Source organism: Aristolochia californica, unplaced genomic scaffold (genome assembly GCF_029961685.1).
Source record: "Aristolochia californica isolate CCGP_79_NKW_82.1479 unplaced genomic scaffold, dmAriCali1.0.hap1 SCAF_15, whole genome shotgun sequence".
Taxonomy (NCBI): domain Eukaryota; kingdom Viridiplantae; phylum Streptophyta; class Magnoliopsida; order Piperales; family Aristolochiaceae; genus Aristolochia; species Aristolochia californica.
Window position 1 is genome coordinate 25095980 of NW_027181826.1, and position 19647 is coordinate 25115626.

At 36.2% G+C, this 19647-nt stretch overlaps 2 protein-coding genes across 3 annotated transcripts; both read right to left on the minus strand.

Moving 5' to 3' along the window:
• Positions 1-809: 809 nt before the first annotated feature.
• Positions 810-13793, minus strand: LOC137951569 (alpha/beta hydrolase domain-containing protein VTE7). 2 transcript variants are annotated; one of them, XM_068798325.1, is made up of 10 exons: positions 13481-13793; positions 10796-10890; positions 10546-10643; positions 10383-10432; positions 9779-9874; positions 9330-9419; positions 9037-9129; positions 8820-8915; positions 1281-1337; positions 810-1144 (listed from the first exon to the last, which is right to left on the minus strand). In XM_068798325.1, the coding sequence occupies exons 1-10, from the start codon at positions 13640-13642 to the stop codon at positions 1016-1018; spliced, it is 966 nt and encodes a 321-aa protein (XP_068654426.1). In that variant the 5' UTR covers positions 13643-13793; the 3' UTR covers positions 810-1015. The 2 variants fall into 2 exon arrangements, with proteins under 2 accessions (XP_068654426.1, XP_068654425.1); XM_068798324.1 differs by having other exon boundaries at positions 1281-1346; positions 13481-13790.
• A 3642-nt stretch (positions 13794-17435) lies between these two features.
• On the minus strand, positions 17436-19429 carry LOC137952365 (major pollen allergen Ole e 10-like). Its single transcript, XM_068799512.1, has 4 exons — positions 19125-19429; positions 18036-18371; positions 17893-17923; positions 17436-17811 (listed from the first exon to the last, which is right to left on the minus strand). Exons 1-4 carry the CDS (start codon positions 19177-19179, stop codon positions 17592-17594), a joined length of 642 nt encoding a protein of 213 aa, XP_068655613.1. The 5' UTR covers positions 19180-19429; the 3' UTR covers positions 17436-17591.
• Positions 19430-19647: the final 218 nt, after the last annotated feature.

The window sequence follows — 19647 nt, forward strand, 5'->3', positions numbered from 1 at the left end:
ATTATCTTACCTCCTTAACCTGTTCCAGGTACAGTAGTCTTCTCAACCCTCATAATCCGATTAAAAGTGGTAGAGAGTAAAAATTTCGTCTGAAGCTAACACTTAGGATTTAATGGCATACAATTCAGCACCTGAACCGTCTAAAAATTTTGCAACAAACAATTGATTTTTCAGTTTTCTCAACTCGTTTTCATCCACAGTAAACGGATGATATACATTGATCTTCTGCCATATGCCAAGAAATGCACTATAATATTTTGTAACAGTTTGATTTCCTCTTTTTAACCCAAAAAAATCTGTATACAGCTCATAAACTCGAAGGATTAAAGGGGGCCCAGATAATCAAACCACCCATTTTTTTTTTTTTTCCAAACGTGCACATGGTAATGGCATTTCAGCTTTTAAATTTTCTCCCAATGATCTAACACAATAATTACTTAACATAAGAGCTAAAATGAGCTCTCTCTACAACTAAATAAACCTTATTTACATTATTTTTAATTGCTTATTGTATTCAAATCTAATCAATATAATCACTCAACTAAGCTTCTTAAGATGCCTGAACTCCCGATCCATTTTGCAACTCTTTATTATGATGAGAAGTTGTTCAAACCTGACCTCAATTTTATATGATACATTCCAAAAAAAAAAATTAGAAAAAATAAAATAAAATAAAGAACATTTGGACACATGCTGAAGTTTTTTATAAAAACTGGTTAAAAAATAAGACGCTAAATAAGCACACACAGTTGTTGGCCCAAATAAATTGTATAAGTAGGTATATTTACTGGTTTTAAATAATTCACCATAATATTTGTATTATTATTACCTATTCATTTATTTAAAATTTTACATAAGTTTCTCAAACATTTCCAAATTGTTCTAACTTTAACATTTAGCAACACTTTTTTTTCACCTTGTTTACTGCTATGTAGGTTCAAGACACATTTCACCTTTGATCAGATAATGAAAGCAGGTAGAGGGGAAGGAAACACAGAACCAAGAAGCATCAGATTTAGGTAGACTCCCTTTGAACAAACTCCAAGAGCAGCTTCGCCACAGTTTCCGGTTTCTCCACATGAGGTAGATGGCCACAATCAGGTACTTGGTGCAGAGTTGAATCCATCAATTCTTTATGTAATCTCTGCATAGTGCAGTTTTGTTGGACAATCACAATTTGTAGTAGAAAACACAATTACATAAAGATTAAATTGGTAGACTTCATGCTGATTTCAGAGGAACCGATTCAACAGAGGATTTTGTGTAAGAATTGAACTAACCAGTGCAAATTTGTTGCTGATAATCTGGTCATTCTCGCCCCAGATGATCAGACTTTCCTGTTTTAACTGTTCAGTGCAACCATTAGTACTGTTAAGAATAAGGAGATATGAAAGTCCCATGACACCTCTGTTCTTGGCAAAATCTGCTAAAAGCGGACTCCGCCTAACTTCACAGGCAATGAGGAATAGAAAAGTTGCGATAATTTTCATACTCAGCAGATGAGAAAGGTGAAAGAACTGTTATAAGGACTCCATTCTCCTGAAATGAAGGTTGTTTATCTACGATAACCAAAGAAATTCAGACAACACAAGCAGAGAAGGCTCAGTAATTACTAGGCTGTATGAGTCTGAGCTGAATCAAGCCACAGTTTCACCAGGACATAAGACAATGTTTAGCTAATCTGTACTCTTTTCATGCAAGATAAAACTGCAAATAGAAGAAACATAACTAATTCCATTATGAAACGAATAGACCTAAATCATTCTCAGTCTACGTGATCTAGTCTCTTCTCTTGTCTTTCAATAATCAAAGAAGCTCTGTTACCCAATTTTACTTCCTTGCTATCATTTTCAATTTTACAAGACTTCAGTCCAGGTGGTGCAGTCCCAAATGTTATTAAAGATCAAGAGATAGGGTATGAAATGTCAAAAGAAAAAGAGGTGGAAAATGAACAGCTTGAAGAAGAAGCAGAGAAGATGAACTTTGAAAAAATTAAAGCCAAGCAGATCGCACCATATTGCAACGAAGGCGGCTTCTCAAACATAGAATTTTTTTATTTTTTTTGAAGAGATTCTCAAACATAGATATTTGATATGTTTAACCTTTCATCAGGTCGATAAGTGCAAGTCGTTAGTTTCCTGGCAAAAAGTATCTTGGTTATTTGCCTTTAGTTGCTAAGGTTATTTATGTCTTTATTTCTGTTTTTAAGTTCTTAGTTTATTAGTTATTAAAGGGGGCACCTCTGTAATTTTAAGTGAAGAAACTCAAAGTGATGGGCAAAAGTGACATTTTGTAAGGGACTAGGAGGTTGTTGGGTTTAATGCCCTAATCTTAAACCTCTCTGACACTTCAGTTATAAATTTTGAATCAAAGTTGCGGCCTTTTTCTCTCCCACCTCAATTCCTTTTGAGTTTAGGTTGGATTGACAAACCCTAGCTTAGAACTACAACAATTTTCTAGGTCAGAGTACAATTGAGGTGAAACTTGCTAGATAGTTATTTTCCCTACAGATCTGAAGTGCAAACTTGGTTTTTATTTCATTCCATGTCAACATCACCTAGTCTTTCTTTGACATTTAGGAAGAGGTTCCTCCAAATTCATGACATTAATTCTGGAGCTATCCGACCAATCACTGAAAATGTGATGTTTAATTGTTATCTGGTTTAATTTGCAACTCAAAAATATTCTTTGCTCAACAATATTCCTTGCTTGTTGGGGCTATTATCCCTAAACTGGGAAAGATGTTTATTTCTGCTTATGCTGCTTTCATACCTTGAGGTATTTGAAAGAAGCGCAACAATAGGCCATTCAATGCCAAATATCTATCCCAGGAAAAGGTTGCCTCCTCCATCATTGGTCTCATATCCTCTGGGCTCCATTCCAGAAAGGAGTTCTCCTCTCAGGGACAACTGGAGTGCCCTTGTTCAGATGGGCTCTCCGATGAGGCCTCCCACTATGCAGGAGTGGCAGCCTCCGATATTGGACTTCATCAAGCTGAATTTTGATGGTAGCTCCTTCGGCAATCCTGGCTTGGCGGGCTTTGGTGGTGTTTTTCATGACTCGGATGGTAATCACCTCTTGTCATACTCTAGGCTATTGGGCATCTCCGATTCCACTTTTGTAGAGCTCCAGGCCCTCCACAGCAGTCTCACCATATTCCTGGAGCACCTCTCCGGCCCCCTCCACCCCGCCGTGGCGGCATTGGAACGCTTACTACTCTGTTTTAGACATTCTTCCCCACATCTCTTATACTCGGTCTCATGTTCCTAGATCTGTTAATTCTGTAGCTGATGCTTTTGACTAACAGGGAGCCTCCCTCCAATCCTTTGTTGCAAGGGGTGTGCTTCCCTAGTTTGTTTGTTTGTTTCTCTTGCTTAATAAAATTATCACTTTCTCACAAAAAAACAAAAAACAAAAACAATATGCTATCTGTAAAATCCAGATTTGGGTGAAGGAAGAGGAGAAAAAATTTCTAAAAAGCCCAAAAGGCTTCGTTAAGTTTTTACTGTGCACGAATTCCCAAACTTCTTAAATAGGTGTTTTGAGTTACACATTACAAAAATACCCCTATACACTTAATAAGCCTTAATCTCCTTATATCTCCCCAACTACACATCTTATGTACATGAAATTTAAACACTGATATAATTTAACATGTAGAACAAGATTACATAAATAAAATTAACCATTGAAGTGGTAAAATGACCAAAATACCCCTGGATGTATTTTCTAACGCTCCCCCTCAAGGTGGAGCACATATATCCAGGAGTCCCAACTTGTTGCAAAATGATATAAATTCTCACTTGCTAAGGGGCTTAGAGAAGGTATCTCCCAACTGATCTCCTGACCGAATAAATAGAGTCACTACCTCCTTTTTCACTATCGCATCTCAAATGAAGTGGCAATCCACTTCTATATGTTGTCCTCTCATGGAAAACTGGGTTACTTGCATTAAATATCGCAACCTGATTATCACAACACATGCTCATCAGCTCATCTTGGTTGAAACCCAACTCTCATGAGACTGACCTGACCCACATCAACTTGCTCACTGTGTGAGCCATCGCCTTGTATTCAGCTTCTGCACTAGACCGGACTACAACATTCTGCTTTTTACTTCTCCAACAAACCAAATTTCCTCTTACAAAGACAATATCCAAAGGTTGATTTTTTGTCCAGTTTGGACCATGCATAGTCTACATCAAAGAAAGTTACTATCTTCATATGATTGTTAGGTCTAAAGAAAAGATTTTTTCCTGGTGCTCCTTTCAAATACCTCAAAACTCTTTGTGCAGCTTCTAAGTGTATTTTCCGAGGACGTTCCATAAAATGGTTCACTTACTACAAAAGAAATGTTAGGTCTAGTAACAGTTACATAAATTAACTTTCTCACTAACCTTCGATACTATGTTCTGTCATTTAATTCATCACTTTGCTCATCATGGAGATCATGTCCCACTTCCATTGGGGTATCTGTTAAATTGGCTCCCAACAGACCATACTCTTGAAGCATATATGTGACATACTTACGATGTGTCATCACAACGCCTTCTTTACTTTTTGCCACTTCGATGTCCAAAAAGTATTGCAACGGTCCCAAGTCTTGTAGTTTGAAAATGTGCATACAAACGAGACTTGGTAACCTCTATACCAAAAATATCACTCCCAACTAACATAATGTCATCTACATAAACCACAATTCCAGAGGACTTCTTTATCACAAGCGAGTGATCACAATGACTCGTTAAGAACCCCATAGATACCACAACCTGGCTGAATTTTTCAAATCAATCACGTGAACTTTGCTTCAGCTCATAAATAACCTTCTTAAGTCTGTATACTTTATGAGTCTCCCCTTGAGCAACATATCCAGGAAGTTGCTCCATATATACATCTTCTTCCAAATCACCATATAAGGTGTCTAATTCACTGCAACTGAGAGTAAAGTACGGATAGACGACAAACAAGCAACAAGCGCAAAGGTTTCAAACACATCAATACCAAAGGTTTGAGTATACCCATTCACAACCAACCGAGTTTTATACCGTTCAATAGAACAGTCTATATTATACTTGATAGTATAAACCCAGGGGCAACCAACAACTTTGGCCCCAGATGGTAGATCACATAGTTGCCAAGTGTCTCGATCTATCAAAGCATCCATTTTAGTTGGTTGCATCCAATGAGGAGATGAGAAGGCCTCCTGCACTGAAGAAGGGATATTGCAGGTAGAAATAGACAAAGCAAAATTTTTAGAGTCAAATAAGGAACAAAAGAAACGCATATTGAGATAACGGATACCGTGTACCTTTACCTTTCCTAAGTGCAATAGGAAGATGTAGATCATTACCTCCAAGATCTTGAAATGAAGTAGAGTCATGGTCCACTGAGAGAGTTAGTGGTGATACTTCTTTCCAACGTTTATATACTTGTAATAGGTTTTCGACAGTGACAACTTGTGACGGTCCAAAGGGATCATCCATTGGTATAGGGATAACTGGTGCCGATTCAGGTGAGACAATAGGATTAGAAAGTAAAGACAAATGAAAAGAACGGTACATCCTCAAAAAAAGTAAAATCAGCAGATACAAATATTTTTCTAGGAGATGGGCAAAAACATTTGTACCTCTTTCGTGTGCGAGAATACCCCAAAAATATAAACGTAACTGCTTGAGGAGACAACTTATCCCTGGAAGACCCAAATACATAAGCAAAGCAAATACATCCAAACATGCGGAGAGAAATAGCAAATAATGGCATGGACGGCAAAAGAACTTCCGCAGGAATTTTTCCTTCTAACACAGACAAAGGCATTCTATTAACCAAAAAACTGGTTGTAAGAATAGCATCACCCCAATAAGGCTTGGGCACATGTATATGTATCATCATTGTCTTAGCTACTTCCAGTAAATGACAATTCTTACGTTCAGCTACACCATTTTGCTAAGGGGTACACATGATGTCTTATGAATAATTCCATGTTTTTGACAAAATATTTGGAATTTATGACTTATGAACTCGAAGTCATTATCAGTATGCAAGATATGAATCGAAACAACAAACTAATTTTTTATTTCATTGAAGAAAAGTTTGAATACATCAAAAGCCTTAGATTTTTCCTTAAGAAGGTAAATCCAAATACACCTACTAAAATCATCGATAAAGAAAATACCTATAACCAAACTGACTAGTCACAGGACAAGGACTCCAGACGTTTGAGTGTACAATCTCAAATAGATGGCTAGTTTTATGAGACGAGACGAGAAACGAACTTTTGTGATACTTGTCCAATTGACATGACTCGCACTGAAAAGAAGAGCTAAATGGAAAGTATGGAAATACTTGAGTTAGTTTTGCTACAGATGGATGACCTAACCACAAGTGCCACTGTAGAGGAGAATATGCGGTATGTAACGCATGAATACTATTTTATCGATGGTTCTCCAGGTAGTATAGCCCATCTCTCTCACGAGCGGAACCAACCATCTTCCTCATTGCAAGATCCTGAAAAACACAATGAGTAGGATAAAATATGAAGGAACAACTCATTGACTTGGCTAGCTGACTAACCAACAAAAAATTTAGAGGAAACTTGGGAACAAAAAACGTTCACTGAGAAGACACAAATGAAGCAACAGTAACACTGCCTACTCCTTGAACAGAAGACGTAGAACCATCTGCAAGATTAACATGTTTGACACACGAAGACTTTTAAATCGGAAAACAATGACAACGTACCTGACATGCGTCTGGAGACTCCTGAGTCAACAACCTCAGATAGCGATGAGTGAACATGATAAGCTGCTATACCTGAGTCAACACTGGTAGAACTAAGAACTTGGATGGAAGCATGAGCTACAGATGTTGAGGTCATAGCAACAGAGATATGGGCCATGCGCTAAGCAATCTGATGCTATTGTATCAATTGTTGCATTTCATCTAAAGCACCAGGTGTAATCGACATAGAAGAATCTACACTCCCACTTCCACTATCAAGAGTTGTAGAATTATCCCATGTAGGCTTCCCAAACTTAACTCAGCATCTATCAGAATTATGATTATTTCTGCCACAATGAATACACTTTTTTCTGACTTACCATCATCAGTCCTCTACCTCTGTCTGGGCCCTCTCTACCTTGGCCTCTACCTCTACCTCTAGAGGAATTTGTAGGGGCTGATGTAGTGTTGGAAGCATTAGGAACAATGGCTTCCATTATCTAACCTCATTTACCTGTTCCAGGTACAATAGTCTTTTCAGCCCTCATAATCCGATTAAAAGTGGTAGAGAGAGTAGGGATTTCATCTGAAGCTCACACTTGGGCTTTTATAACATCAAATTCAGAACTTAAACCATCCAAATTTTTTGCAACAAGCAGCTGATTTTGCTGTTTTCTCAACTCATTTTCATTCCATATGCCAAGTAATGCACTATAATATTTTGTAACAGTTCGATGTCCTCTTTTTAACCCAAAAAAATCTGTATACGACTCATAAACCCAAAAGAGATTACTCTCCAGTGCATAAAAATATTCTAAAGACAGTCACATAGTCTTTGCTGTCTCACAGTTCATCACCTGATTTCTAAGAATAGAATCAATACTATTGACAATCCAGGTCATAACCTGACTGTCCTCTACTTCTCAATCATCATCTGGAGGCACTGGAGGATCGTCTTGGATAAAATTCAACTTCTTTCTACCCTTAAGATACATTTGACAAACTTTGCCCATTTAAGATAATTAGGCCATGTCAATTTTTTTTAAGTAATCATGATGGCATCCTTTCTATCAAACCCAGAATTTACTCTAGTCTTGGTATAAACTTCTCCTATCTCAGCCATAATACTGATATTTGATAAAAATAAATAAAAAAACAATTTAAGCTTCCAGACAATTTTCAGATTTATCACCAAGGTGGACCCCACTCACAAAATTAGGGTTAGGGCACAAAAATAGGATATGCGCACTTCAACAATCTAATAACCAGTAATTCACAACTATTTTAACCAATATCATGCAAAAGTGGTAGCAATTAAGGCTGACATCATCAATTGGGTGATGATGTAGGCATCCAACACTGGGTTGGGTCACGCAGATCTCAAAAAACCCAATTAGGGCAACCAAAGTGTAAATAATTTTTCAATGATACATAAAGACCAGTAACCCTAAGTTTATGGTAGAGAAAAGAAGAAAAAAGTTTAACTTTGATGAATTAGTATCAAAACCCTGTAGTTTTTCTCCTTTCAGTAGGTCGTCCTCTTAAAAAATGGCAAAAATCTGCAGTAGAATGCTCCTAGCAACGATCCCCCGCTTTGATACCATGTAAAAATCCAGATTTGGGTGAAGGAAGAGGAGAAAATTGAGAGAAAAAGGAAAAAGGAGAAGAAGAAATTTCTGAAGAGCCTGAAAATCTTCGTTGGGAACTATGCACGGATTCCCAGACTTCTTAAATAGGTTTTTGAGTTACAGATTACAATAATGCCCTCATACACTTAATAAAATTTAATCTCCTTATATCTCCCTAACTACACATCATGTACATGAAAATTTAACCACATATATAATTTAACATGCAGAACAAGATTACATAAAGAAAATTAACCACTGAATTGGTAAAATGACCAAAATATCCCTGAAGGGTAAAATAACCAAAATACCCCTGGATGTATTTTCTAACAGTGTCCTTTTGCTTTGAGCTCTTTTCATGAATTTAGAGAAGCTCTCCTCGACACGACTAGCATTTGAGGGAGTCAACGTGTTTATCTCATAAAATAGTACAGAAGTAACTTCAACAAAAAGGATGATGAAGTTCAAAGTAACCTGTTTGAGCAGCGAACTAACATCATAGCCCCCACTGAGCATAAAGTTGATGGTGGCATCTTCCCACCATGGAAGTAGGCAATGAAGGCGGCCCACCTAGAAAACCATATTATCCATATCATAGAAAACTAAATGGATGGATGTTTTGACTGACTGAAACCAATAATTCAAATAAATTTTGTCAACATTGTTAAACACTAGAGAAAACAGTACTTACATTCATCCAATCAAAGCTGGAGGAGAGAGAAATTTTATTGAAGGCCAAAAAATTTGCATATAACCGTACAGGAATGCTCTTCAATAGACGGGCCTGACATCCATCTAGTAGATTAATGAAAGATAGAAAGACCAAAAGAAAAATAAAATAATTGAATAAAAGAATATCACAGATTGATGTATTGGGGAAACCACCAAAACAAGAACACAGGATAATAACTAAATATAAGATTGATCATGCATGGAATCCACCAGCGACAAATCCTTTAACCATCAGAAGATAAGTCATCTTACCCCAGCATAGGCAACTGCTCTTGGTAATCTCATCATGTTTCCTGTTCCCTCCGCAAACACACTTGCATCAATCAACACCAGCTTTTTGACCTGTAAAAAAGAAATGGCATAGAATTTCTCAACTATGTACACTTTAGTTTACAATTTACATATAATATATAGCAGTCTTTTTTTTTACCCACATTGTTTTTAAGAAACACATGCCAGTTGAGACAGTTTTTATAGAGCTTCAAAGTATAACTCTCTCTCCCCCTGACCCCCGTTTATAAATTTGTAAATCAATCTTTTTGCTAGATAATCAAACAACTGGAAAATATGATAGTTCTTCCTTGAACTATACAGTGATCAAACCATCACGACTAAAACATCTTTTTCTGTGAGATTGGCAATTAATAACAAACCATAAATAAAAATTGCATAGAGATCATGACTCTTGAAAGAATACTTACAGCTTCTGAATGATTAACAGCAAAGTCAATTGCAACAGCAGCACCAAGGCTTGGTCCAACTAATATCATGGGTCTTTTTATGTAGGACTTCCAGATCTATTATGATAATGGGAGAAGTGATTAACTATCAAGTAGACAACATATAAATCAGATGAAAAAAACAGAAACCTCTTTAGAGTAAGATAATAGTATTACTAAATTTAGCTACTATAGAAATAATTAGAATTGTAGACTGGTTTGTGGAAGACTGCAATCTTAACACAAGTTCATATATATTTTCAGTAGGCCATTCTCTTCATGAATCATGATTAAAATATATACTGACATTAAAGTAAAAAAATAAAAATAAAACTGTCTAACAGCTTCATGCCACTTATTGTGGATCCTGTAGTTTCTTGGCTCAACTGATGCCTTCTACACCACCAGGTTATGCACAAATTGGCACTTTCAATAGATGAAAACTATATTAACTGATGAGTAACATCTTTGGGGGCTACAAACAGCCCATAGAAAGATTTGAGTAAAGAGCTTCGTTAAGTAGCCAGCCATGGTGACAAGCTAGAAGATTATGTACAGTTTTATGAAACTAAAAGGTTGCAAATACCTGATATAGATGCTCACACTTGGAAGCCACATCACATCTTGGAAGTTGTTCTAGTGCATAAAGAAAAAAAAAATGAGATGAATATAGAAAAGTTCATTAATTGACTAGAAGGTGGCACACTAACGAAACAGAAGAAGAGCAAGTAAACAAGGGAGAGACCAACCTAGATCAGAGAATCCCCAACCAAGAATATCCAAAGCCCATGTCTCCAGCCCTGCGTCCTCAAGCAATGGGTATGTGAATCTCCATTCTAAACAGGAACTGCAGACCAGTAAATATATGGGATCAATTTTACTTGGAAAGAGACAGGTCTACCCTAAGATGTTCGTGATTTTAGTATTAAACAATAATTTAATACCTTCCGCAAGCTAACAAGAAAAGGATAAGTTAGGTTTAAGAATTCGGCAAGCTACCTGTCAAATCCATGAAGAAGAACAACAGGGTTAATTCCACCATGGAGCAATGGCTTCACACAACTACTCATAATGGGAGTCTCCAAGAAGCTAACCTTCATTAGGAAAAAAATTGTAATGAGAGACCATCAATTGATTTTCTTTTAAATAGCAGAGAGGCAAAGTAGTGACATCAACAAAAATTATAAAGTCAAGGTATGTTTCTAACTGACAGACATCATCAATTGATTGAAATATGTTATTCTTTCATGAGGTTATTTACATATTGCCCTCATGAAAAAAAAACAAAAAACAAGTCCTACCTCACATTTTCATGCATTCTCCTCTCCCAATGTCACATGACTAATATTGTATATATAATACTGAAAGAAAAAATCAAACCCCATAAAATTTTCAAGCACAACTTTGCTCAGAGTGGGAAAGGAAAAAGGACTCCAAGGCTTAAATTACAAAAGGGAGGGATTCACTACATTGCTGAGAAACCTCATTACCAACTAAAGAATCAACTACTGCTGACAGATCTCGTGGTATGCATCCATTCAATAGACAGCTGCAGAAGCCCATAATCTCACAAAATGTATGGCAGAGACACAAGGGGGGCAGCTGCCAACTACGGCCCAATCAATAACCATGCAGAGCTATCCTCAGAAATATAGGGACAAGGGTCATCCCAAGGAGTACCCAGAGATCACAGAGGAGAGCCTGTCCTCAACAACAGTCAAACTCATGTGCCCCAAAAGAATCCTTAAACACCACAATTACTCTGACTTTATCTCCAAAGACCAAAAAGCTGTTCTTCAGACCTACTGTTGCCTTACGAACACCTGCCCAAATTCAACCTCGTTGTGTTTATGGTGGTGCTGACATGCATTTGTGATCCTAAATTTGCAGAAGATATTTGAAAATTTTGGAAAACATCAGCGAAACATAACAATTTTCTGAAACTCAACTTAAACCTTTTTCAAAACTTACTAAATATAGATCCGAAAGATGATTGAAAGGCTGACACATGTCTTAAAAGCAGAACAGTTCATAGATTATTAGAATACTGAAAGTGTGACAAGAACACAGTGGAAATGATTGAAAAATCACCTAAAAACAAACTAAAATATGTGAGAATTTTGAAAGTTCTTTTAGAAAATCTTTGAAAGATCCTGTTGAAAATTTCAGAGACAAATCTATAAGTTCAATTTTAGGATGGAGGTTGAAACTGAGTTAAAAAGCAGGGATCTTAGACATTATTTGAAGGCATTTAACAGAAAGAAAAATACCATGTAAAAGTTAAATAAAAAGAAAATTAAAAATGATTTGCACAAATAGGTTATACAAATGAAGTCGGAATGATAATAATGATTGTATTATAAGTTATGAATAGGACTTTGTGCACCTATAGTTACCATGACTTTCCTATTTCTAAAATTTATCATAAGCATTTCATTGGTATCTTATTTGATTCCTGCTCAGAGTGTCCCCCCCTTGAAATTATGTATCCGAGGAAAAACTGGGTTCCTACTTCCAAAGAGTCTGCAACGTGAAATTTAGTGCCTTATCACTAGAAAAGTCATGTGCTTGCCAAAATCTCCTCATTTTTCCAACAAGCAGCATTTATATCCTTGTAGGCATAATCTTTTCTCTAATCCAAAAATTTAACCACCAAGAGCCAATGAAATTGCAGATCCAACAAAGGATACAGGAGTAAGAGGACGACGTGTATAGGTATTGGCAACACCACTTAATTAGGATAATCATTTGTACCAGTGAAAAAGGCAGACAAATGTGGCAATCGTGTCCACCACATTTAGGCGTGGGAAGGAGAGGAGACTCCAAATGGTTTTGCTCTTGGAATGAATTATAGCTTGAGATTATGCTAATCCTACTCAGAATGTCTTTCCTATTTGAGGTAGGAATGAAATTTCACAGATAAGAGAATGTCTTTCCTATGTGTGATTGGACGAAATTTCACTGGTAAGAGAGCAGTGAAATTCAGACAGAATAAACATAAAACATGGAATAAGAACATAATTATCCTCGCATTTCTCACACAATATCGAACGTTCTAGATGAGCCTCTATTGAGCAAACGACTAAAAGTTCTAGCTCGCAATATATTAAGCAACTCAGACAAACTTTAAAGAAAAAAAAGAACAAGTTAAAAATAAGCAGAAGGAAGAGATATTGACTGCCTTATTTACCCAGGAAAACTTTTACAGTCAGCAAAAGCCTACACATAGAGTTTCATTGGCTTTGAAGTAGATTTCTTTCGAAACAGTTGAAAAGGTTAGCCACGGAACCAATCGTTCTAGTTTTCTGCATGTAATCCGAACCTCAAGCATTTCATTTAACGCCATTATATGAGTAACAAGCACAGTGATATGAGAAAGATAAACACTAAGGACGAATATCAACAATCATTTGCTCTTAATTGTTTCCCCTGTCACATAACCTGGCATAAACATGGTCGCCGGTAAGTCGACGGGAACCCATGTTCCGACAATGAACAGAGCAGAACTTATTTTTAAGCACTTCAAAAAAGGAAGAAACAGAAATTTTAAACATATTAGACTGCGGAAAATATGTCAGTATTCATAGAAATTTTAAAGAAAAATATCAAAACACCGACGACTTTAAAAAAAAAAAAAGTAAATAACGATGAAACAAATAAAATAGCAAAACAAACCCAAACCACCTTCACTGGCAGCCTCTCAATCCTCACAGCGAGCTTTCGAGCAGACGGGTCTCTGATTTTCACCACTTCCCTCGGAAGAAAAGTGGGAAACTCTTCCACTGAAGTTCTGCATTTTGTCGTAGCTCTCGCCGGAGCTAGCACTAAGGAAAGCACGGTCGCCATTGTTCCAGTGTACCCGCACGTTAGTTTCTCTCACGTCCCAGCTGAAGGGGGACGATCAAGCAACCATACACGCTGCAAGTACCTTCTGCTGGCGCTCTACGGGAGGACGGATTGATCTGGGAAGAACATAATAAGTAAAAAATACAAAATTTCTCGGGGACAATACACGGATTCCCTCCCTACGGACGTATTCGATTTCTTCTGTCGGACCCAGCACCGTGCCCGAGATAAGGTTTCTAACATGTCTTTTAACTACAATCACCATGGTAAGAAATCATAGGAGAGACGAGAAACGCGTTGTCAGAGGAAAAGTCCCGACGAAGGAAAAACTAATAGACAAAATCAGGAAACTCGTGAAAAATATGTAGGAATAAATGATTATAGATAGCGAACCCGGCCGACCGAGCCTGAGCCGATCCCAACCACCAGCCTAAAATTGTTAAAGAGTTTACGCCCAATAATTTTGATCGAGTCATAGTTTCAACATTAACTTTTCAAAAAATACATATTGAGTTCGACTTCAGACATACATTTAAAATTTTTAAAAAAATTATTAAATAAATATTATATAAAATTATGCATACATTTTACATAAAATTGGGCATGACCGTTAAATAAAATTGGGTATAACCTCTACTTAAAATTGGGCATAAGGGTAGCATCGAATCTAGTTGAGTATAAACCTTCCAATGTTCCCATCGAGCTTGATTTAAATATTTCGAACTCGAGCTCAAACAGACCCTAGCCTCGAGCCTCAAATTGTAATCCAACTTGAGCCTAATAATTTTAACCAAGTTCGAGTTTAACCTACGTTTAATACTCTGTATAAAATATATGTCAAATAAATTATATATAAAAATATGCATATATTTTTAAAAAAATGATAGGGGAGGTTCGGGATTGAATCTCGATAATGGATTAGAACGCACTAATATTAATCTTTTTTACCCAAATGTTGTCTAGTTTATTTTGTAATTTTTGAATCTAGCCATAAATTTACTAGGCCTCTTTAGTTCCTCTGGTTGAAAATTTATATTCTAGGAAAAACATTTCCAAAAAAAACCTTTAAATAAAATCTTATTACTATTAGTGACTTACTAGAAAATTATAAGAAATATTTTAAAATTATCTTAAGAAAGTTAAATGGACCTCTTAGCCTCTTCTATGGAAATAAATAAAAATTAATAATCAATCTAATATATTACTATACTTATTGATAAATTTTTAATCAGATAAAATGTCAAACACAAAATTGCTATGAAAATTGCCTCATGCTAAAAATATTATAGCATCAACTGTCAAATACTTATTCAAAAAAAAATTATACGATTTTCTAGCCCATCTTGGCAGGAAAATCTTACTTAGAAAAATATATGATTTTTTAATAAGAATTTCCAATTAGAAAAATATTTTCAAAAAACATGAGACACTAATAGTCCCTAAAAACGTATTTCTATTAAAATGTCTTTTTTTCACTTGCTTATAATCTTGCACGTGGGAAATCGTGCAAGGGAAAGTTCGCGTTCGGGGAGAAATTATTTCTCCCTTTAACTTAGGTCTCTCTGGTTTTCCGTCGAGATGACGCAGAGGGAAGGGAGTCTAGTAGTGTTGGCAAGGACCTGTCGTCAGGGATGACGACTGCGACGGAGGCGGTAGCGACATAAACAAAGGCGAAGGTAGACGAGGGGAGGAAAAAATTGAATCAAGCAACGACGAAGGCGGCTGACGAGCAATTGTCAACGACGACAGAGGCAATCACAGCAGCAGATGAGAGGAGCTCCGCGGTGACAAGGAGAGGGAGAATTTTCACACCCCCCCTCGCTCTAGCTCTTGCTCCCGCTCCCGGTCCCCACTCTAGAGCCCGTTAACGAACCGGCTCACGAGCTTTCTAACCAAACCATGGTTCGGTCGAGCTCGGCTCATTAACTCAAACGAGCCTTATCTGGATCTTGAACTCGGTTCGAGATCTAGATAAATCGAACCGAGCCGAGCTCGAGCCGCGGCTCAGTTCAATGCCACCCCTACACACACACACACATATATATAAGCACAGTGAATCTAATTTTTAAACTATTATTAAAATTTAATTAAATTATTAAAAATTGGTTTACCATTTTGGAGGTTTATATGTTTGGAATTGTTGTAAAATAAAATTTAATTCCAAGTCACTAGTAATTTCAGAGTGAACACATCTAAAATTACTTCACCTTGTCTAATTAGTTATAGAATTTCAATTTACTTATCCAATAACAAAATAATTGAATTCCAATTAATGAAATAAACAAAAGACAAGGACACTCACGATTTAGAGGAGTTAATTTCCTCACAATTATCTAAAATAACATTTTTTTAATTTAACAAATTTTAAATAGTTGTTACAAATTTTATATAAGTCCCAAAATTTTTAGCGACAAAGGAATTCCAATTCGGCTATCGAAGAATTAAAATAAAAGAGAGGGAATAAAAATAGAAGAACGAAATTTAATCACCCTTTGTTTTTAATAATTGAACTATTATTATTTTAATAGTAACTTTCAAAATTCTAACTAAATTAAGTCATTTAAGTATCTAAATAATCTAATGATTTTAGTTTTAAATTGAAATTTATACAATTGATATAAAAAATTAACATAAATGATTACTTATTTTAATTTTTTGGAATCATAAATAAATTTTAGTAAGTAAATAATATTTTTCTCATTATAATAATCCATTATTATTTAATAATATAACTAATTTTGGAAATAAAAATATTTAATTATTCTTATTAAGCTAAATTATTCAATGTATCGGTTTGAAAAAAAATAAAAATATGGTTCACTATTAAAATCAATACACTAATCTAACTTAATATAATCAATAATTTGAATAACTATTTAAATATTAATATTTTATTTTTTAAATATTGTATAGATTCAATAATGTGATTTTTTACCAATAATACCTATAATACATGCATATTACTCTAATAATAAATATAATAATTAAAATCATATTAAGCATTTTTTTAAAAATAAAATAAAAATTAATTAATATATCTAGTAATTATACTAATTTTAATCTTATGTAATTTTTATAATTTGAGTGCATTAAATTTTAAATAAATAGTACTTAATAAATAAGTTAATTTTATTTAAAAATTTAGATTATGATAAAATATTATGAATAAAAACTAATTTATTTTTTACTAAGCAATAAAGATATCAATTATTTGATAGATCTAATTAATTATACTTGCACTATATTTCTATTATTTGTAAGATGTAGATAACAATTCTATACTTTTCAATATTTATTCTGAAATATTATACACCAATAATAAATTAATAGTAAAAGAGTCACAAAATACAGTAAGACCCTATTAGGTTATAGAAAATGTAAAAAATTTCAATACAACAAATTTAAAACACGCTAACGCTTCTTGTAGACACGTATAGGGTAAAATATGGTATATTTATATGACTCCCTTTTTCTCCTTAGAATTTTCATTCGTATAAAATACGTAATTTTATAGTATCAATATATCACATACCAATTTTAAGTTAGGAGGCCGGAATAGGTTAAACCAAAATTTGTTACACTTTTTTTTTTCAAATTATATTTATAAAAATATAACTTACCTCAATATTTACAACTATATCATTATTTTCATTTTATACTTAAATATTAATATAATAGATGTAGTATAAATTAATGTACAAAAACTAACTTTTAAGTCAATTATTTCAAATTTAATAGATAAATAAAAAGTTAGATACACCTAACATGGTCCAAACAAAATCAAAATTTAATCTCAAATAAATTTACTAAAGTACCCTTATATACGGAAGATTCTTACAAAAAGTTACCGTTATAGAAAGATGATTCCAAAACCCACCCGTACGAAAGGAATTCCCAAAATCAATTAATCACCAAACGCTAATCTGCGCTCGTATCGTCATGATTAACTTTAATTCTCCCCAACGCATGCAATAATACATCCATTATCCACAGCTTCTCGCGAACGTAGGATAACACTGTACACCACCCCCGCACACGTCAGACCCAAAGCGCGCACGTCCCAGTTTCCAAGTTCGGAAGCAGCTGCAGCCTGCAGCAACAGAGTTCCGAAAAGCATCCACAAGGAGAGACGCGGATTGCCCAGTGGAGACGACGACGAAGCCACCGGCCTGTGAAAAGATTTCGTAAAAGATTAATTTCATGGATTCTCTCTGGTGGCGGAAACAAAAATCTGTACCAGTTGGACGTACCCAGAATTGGGGAAGAAGCAGGAGCCGTAGCCTGCAACAAACGAGATTCAACAATGAAGCGATGAGTAAGTTTTCATGTCCGAAAGCTTTTCACCTATTGCAGAAATCGTGTCGAAAAAGCTAGAAAATGGGGAGGGGGTTACTTGGGTCTCTAGCGGTGAGGGAGGCAGTTCCGCCGAAATTGCAGGCGACGTCGGAGTTGCCGTTTTGCTGGTAGTAGCTGTTGAACGCGTAGGAGGCGTGGGAGACGATGGTGTCGGGATCGAAGCAGGGGCCGCCGGCTTGGATGGGGCTGCAGTCGGCTATGCCAAGCCCGCAGGCCCAGTCCAGGGCGTTTTGTAAATCTACCTGGGAGACTCCCGGCAGCGCGACGCACCAGGAGGTGCCGCCGAGGAAGGTCGTGTTGCCCTCCGGCGGTGTGTTTGTGCTGAGCGGCACCGTGGATTCGGCTTTCTTTCGGGGCGTTTCCATAGCGGAAGCTGGAGGTTTTACGTGGGAAACAATCAGATAATGCAGGTCGAGTTGCAGTTTAATGGCGATTATTTTTATAAATAGTATTAATTAACTGTCAAGCAGCTACGGCCATTAAAGAAGAAATAAAGAAATAGGGACAAGAATCTGGTTTTGGCGGAGTACGATCGTATTTGCTAGTTTGCGGTGAGGAATCGGGAGAAGAGAAGGGAAAAAGCTGAAGAAGCAGAGCTGTCACTGAACGCTCTAGCCTCGGTAGACACTCTTTGATCATTTCAACGCAGAAGAGAGGACGTCTGAAAAGCACAGACCTCTCTCTGTCAACGAACCAATCAACCTCTCACTCTATCTCCTTCACTCTTCTTCTTCCCTGATTGTGCAACTAAGAGCTGGTGAGAAGTGCGAGACGTGGGGATTATACGACCGCCATTGACTCAGAGATCGACTTGAACTCGTTAATGAACTCGACTCGAAAACATGGCGCAACATTTAGAGAAGATGACATGGGATGTCAAGATTGAAAACCATGCTCTTCCATGTAGAGAATAAACACAACGTCATAAGAGACAGCCATGAAACATGGAGTTTTATTTAAACAGAAAACAATAAAACATTCTTAACCAGAAAACAATAAAACGTTCAGATCGAGTTTCAGACCATCAGAGAACGGTGTTCTTCACCGGATTAGATAAAAATATTATAAAAAAAAAACTTCTAAAACAAAGGAGTGCATAGGTCAGAAAAAAGGAAGAGCAACATACCCAGATAGGAACCGAAAACCAGAAGCCCCTGTAAAAACCAGAATCTCTTCCTCATGGCAGAAGCTCTCACCACTGTGTACAACAAGTCTTCTGCAAAAAAATCGTTTCTATTGTAGAACCCAACACTGCTTCAACTCCTGCCGCCTCTGTGCCTCTGTGAGCAAACGTTCAAACCCAAAATATCCTCTTCTCTCACCTCTCTTCACCTGCCTTGCAAGGTATAAAGGCAAACATTTTCGGTTTCAGACGTTTCCAGGCAGCCCCGTCCTCTTTTTCCCATCTAGAACATACTCCCCATTTTTAATACATTTTCTCCATCGCTTTTATGGAAGCAAATATGATTTTGGTAAATAGGTTTCAAAGCCTCGGAACACTGGACAGAACATGTTGGTGATTCATTAAATTCTTCGTAGAGTCTGAACCGGTACAAACCCAGAATAGTTTCCCTGATAAAGATCCGATTCCAAAAAGAAAAACAAAGTAATCTCGATTTCCGAAAGCTTGAAACGATTAATTTGACATT

Excerpts from the sequence above, each read along its gene's own strand:
- LOC137952365 (XM_068799512.1), bottom strand. The coding sequence starts at position 19,179 with ATGAGGAAGAGATTCTGGTTTTTACAGGGGCTTCTGGTTTTCGGTTCC. Across the intron at positions 18,372-19,124 it reads GGTTTTCGGTTCCTATCTGG|CTTCCGCTATGGAAACGCCC; the intron begins GTATGTTGCTCT and ends TAAAACCTCCAG. Across the intron at positions 17,924-18,035 it reads CCTCACCGCTAGAGACCCAA|GCTACGGCTCCTGCTTCTTC; the intron begins GTAACCCCCTCC and ends CGTTTGTTGCAG.
- LOC137951569 (XM_068798324.1), bottom strand. The coding sequence starts at position 13,642 with ATGGCGACCGTGCTTTCCTTAGTGCTAGCTCCGGCGAGAGCTACGACA. Across the intron at positions 10,891-13,480 it reads TTGAGAGGCTGCCAGTGAAG|GTTAGCTTCTTGGAGACTCC; the intron begins GTGGTTTGGGTT and ends TTCCTAATGAAG. Across the intron at positions 1,347-8,819 it reads TTAGTTCGCTGCTCAAACAG|TTAAAACAGGAAAGTCTGAT; the intron begins GTTACTTTGAAC and ends TGCACTGAACAG.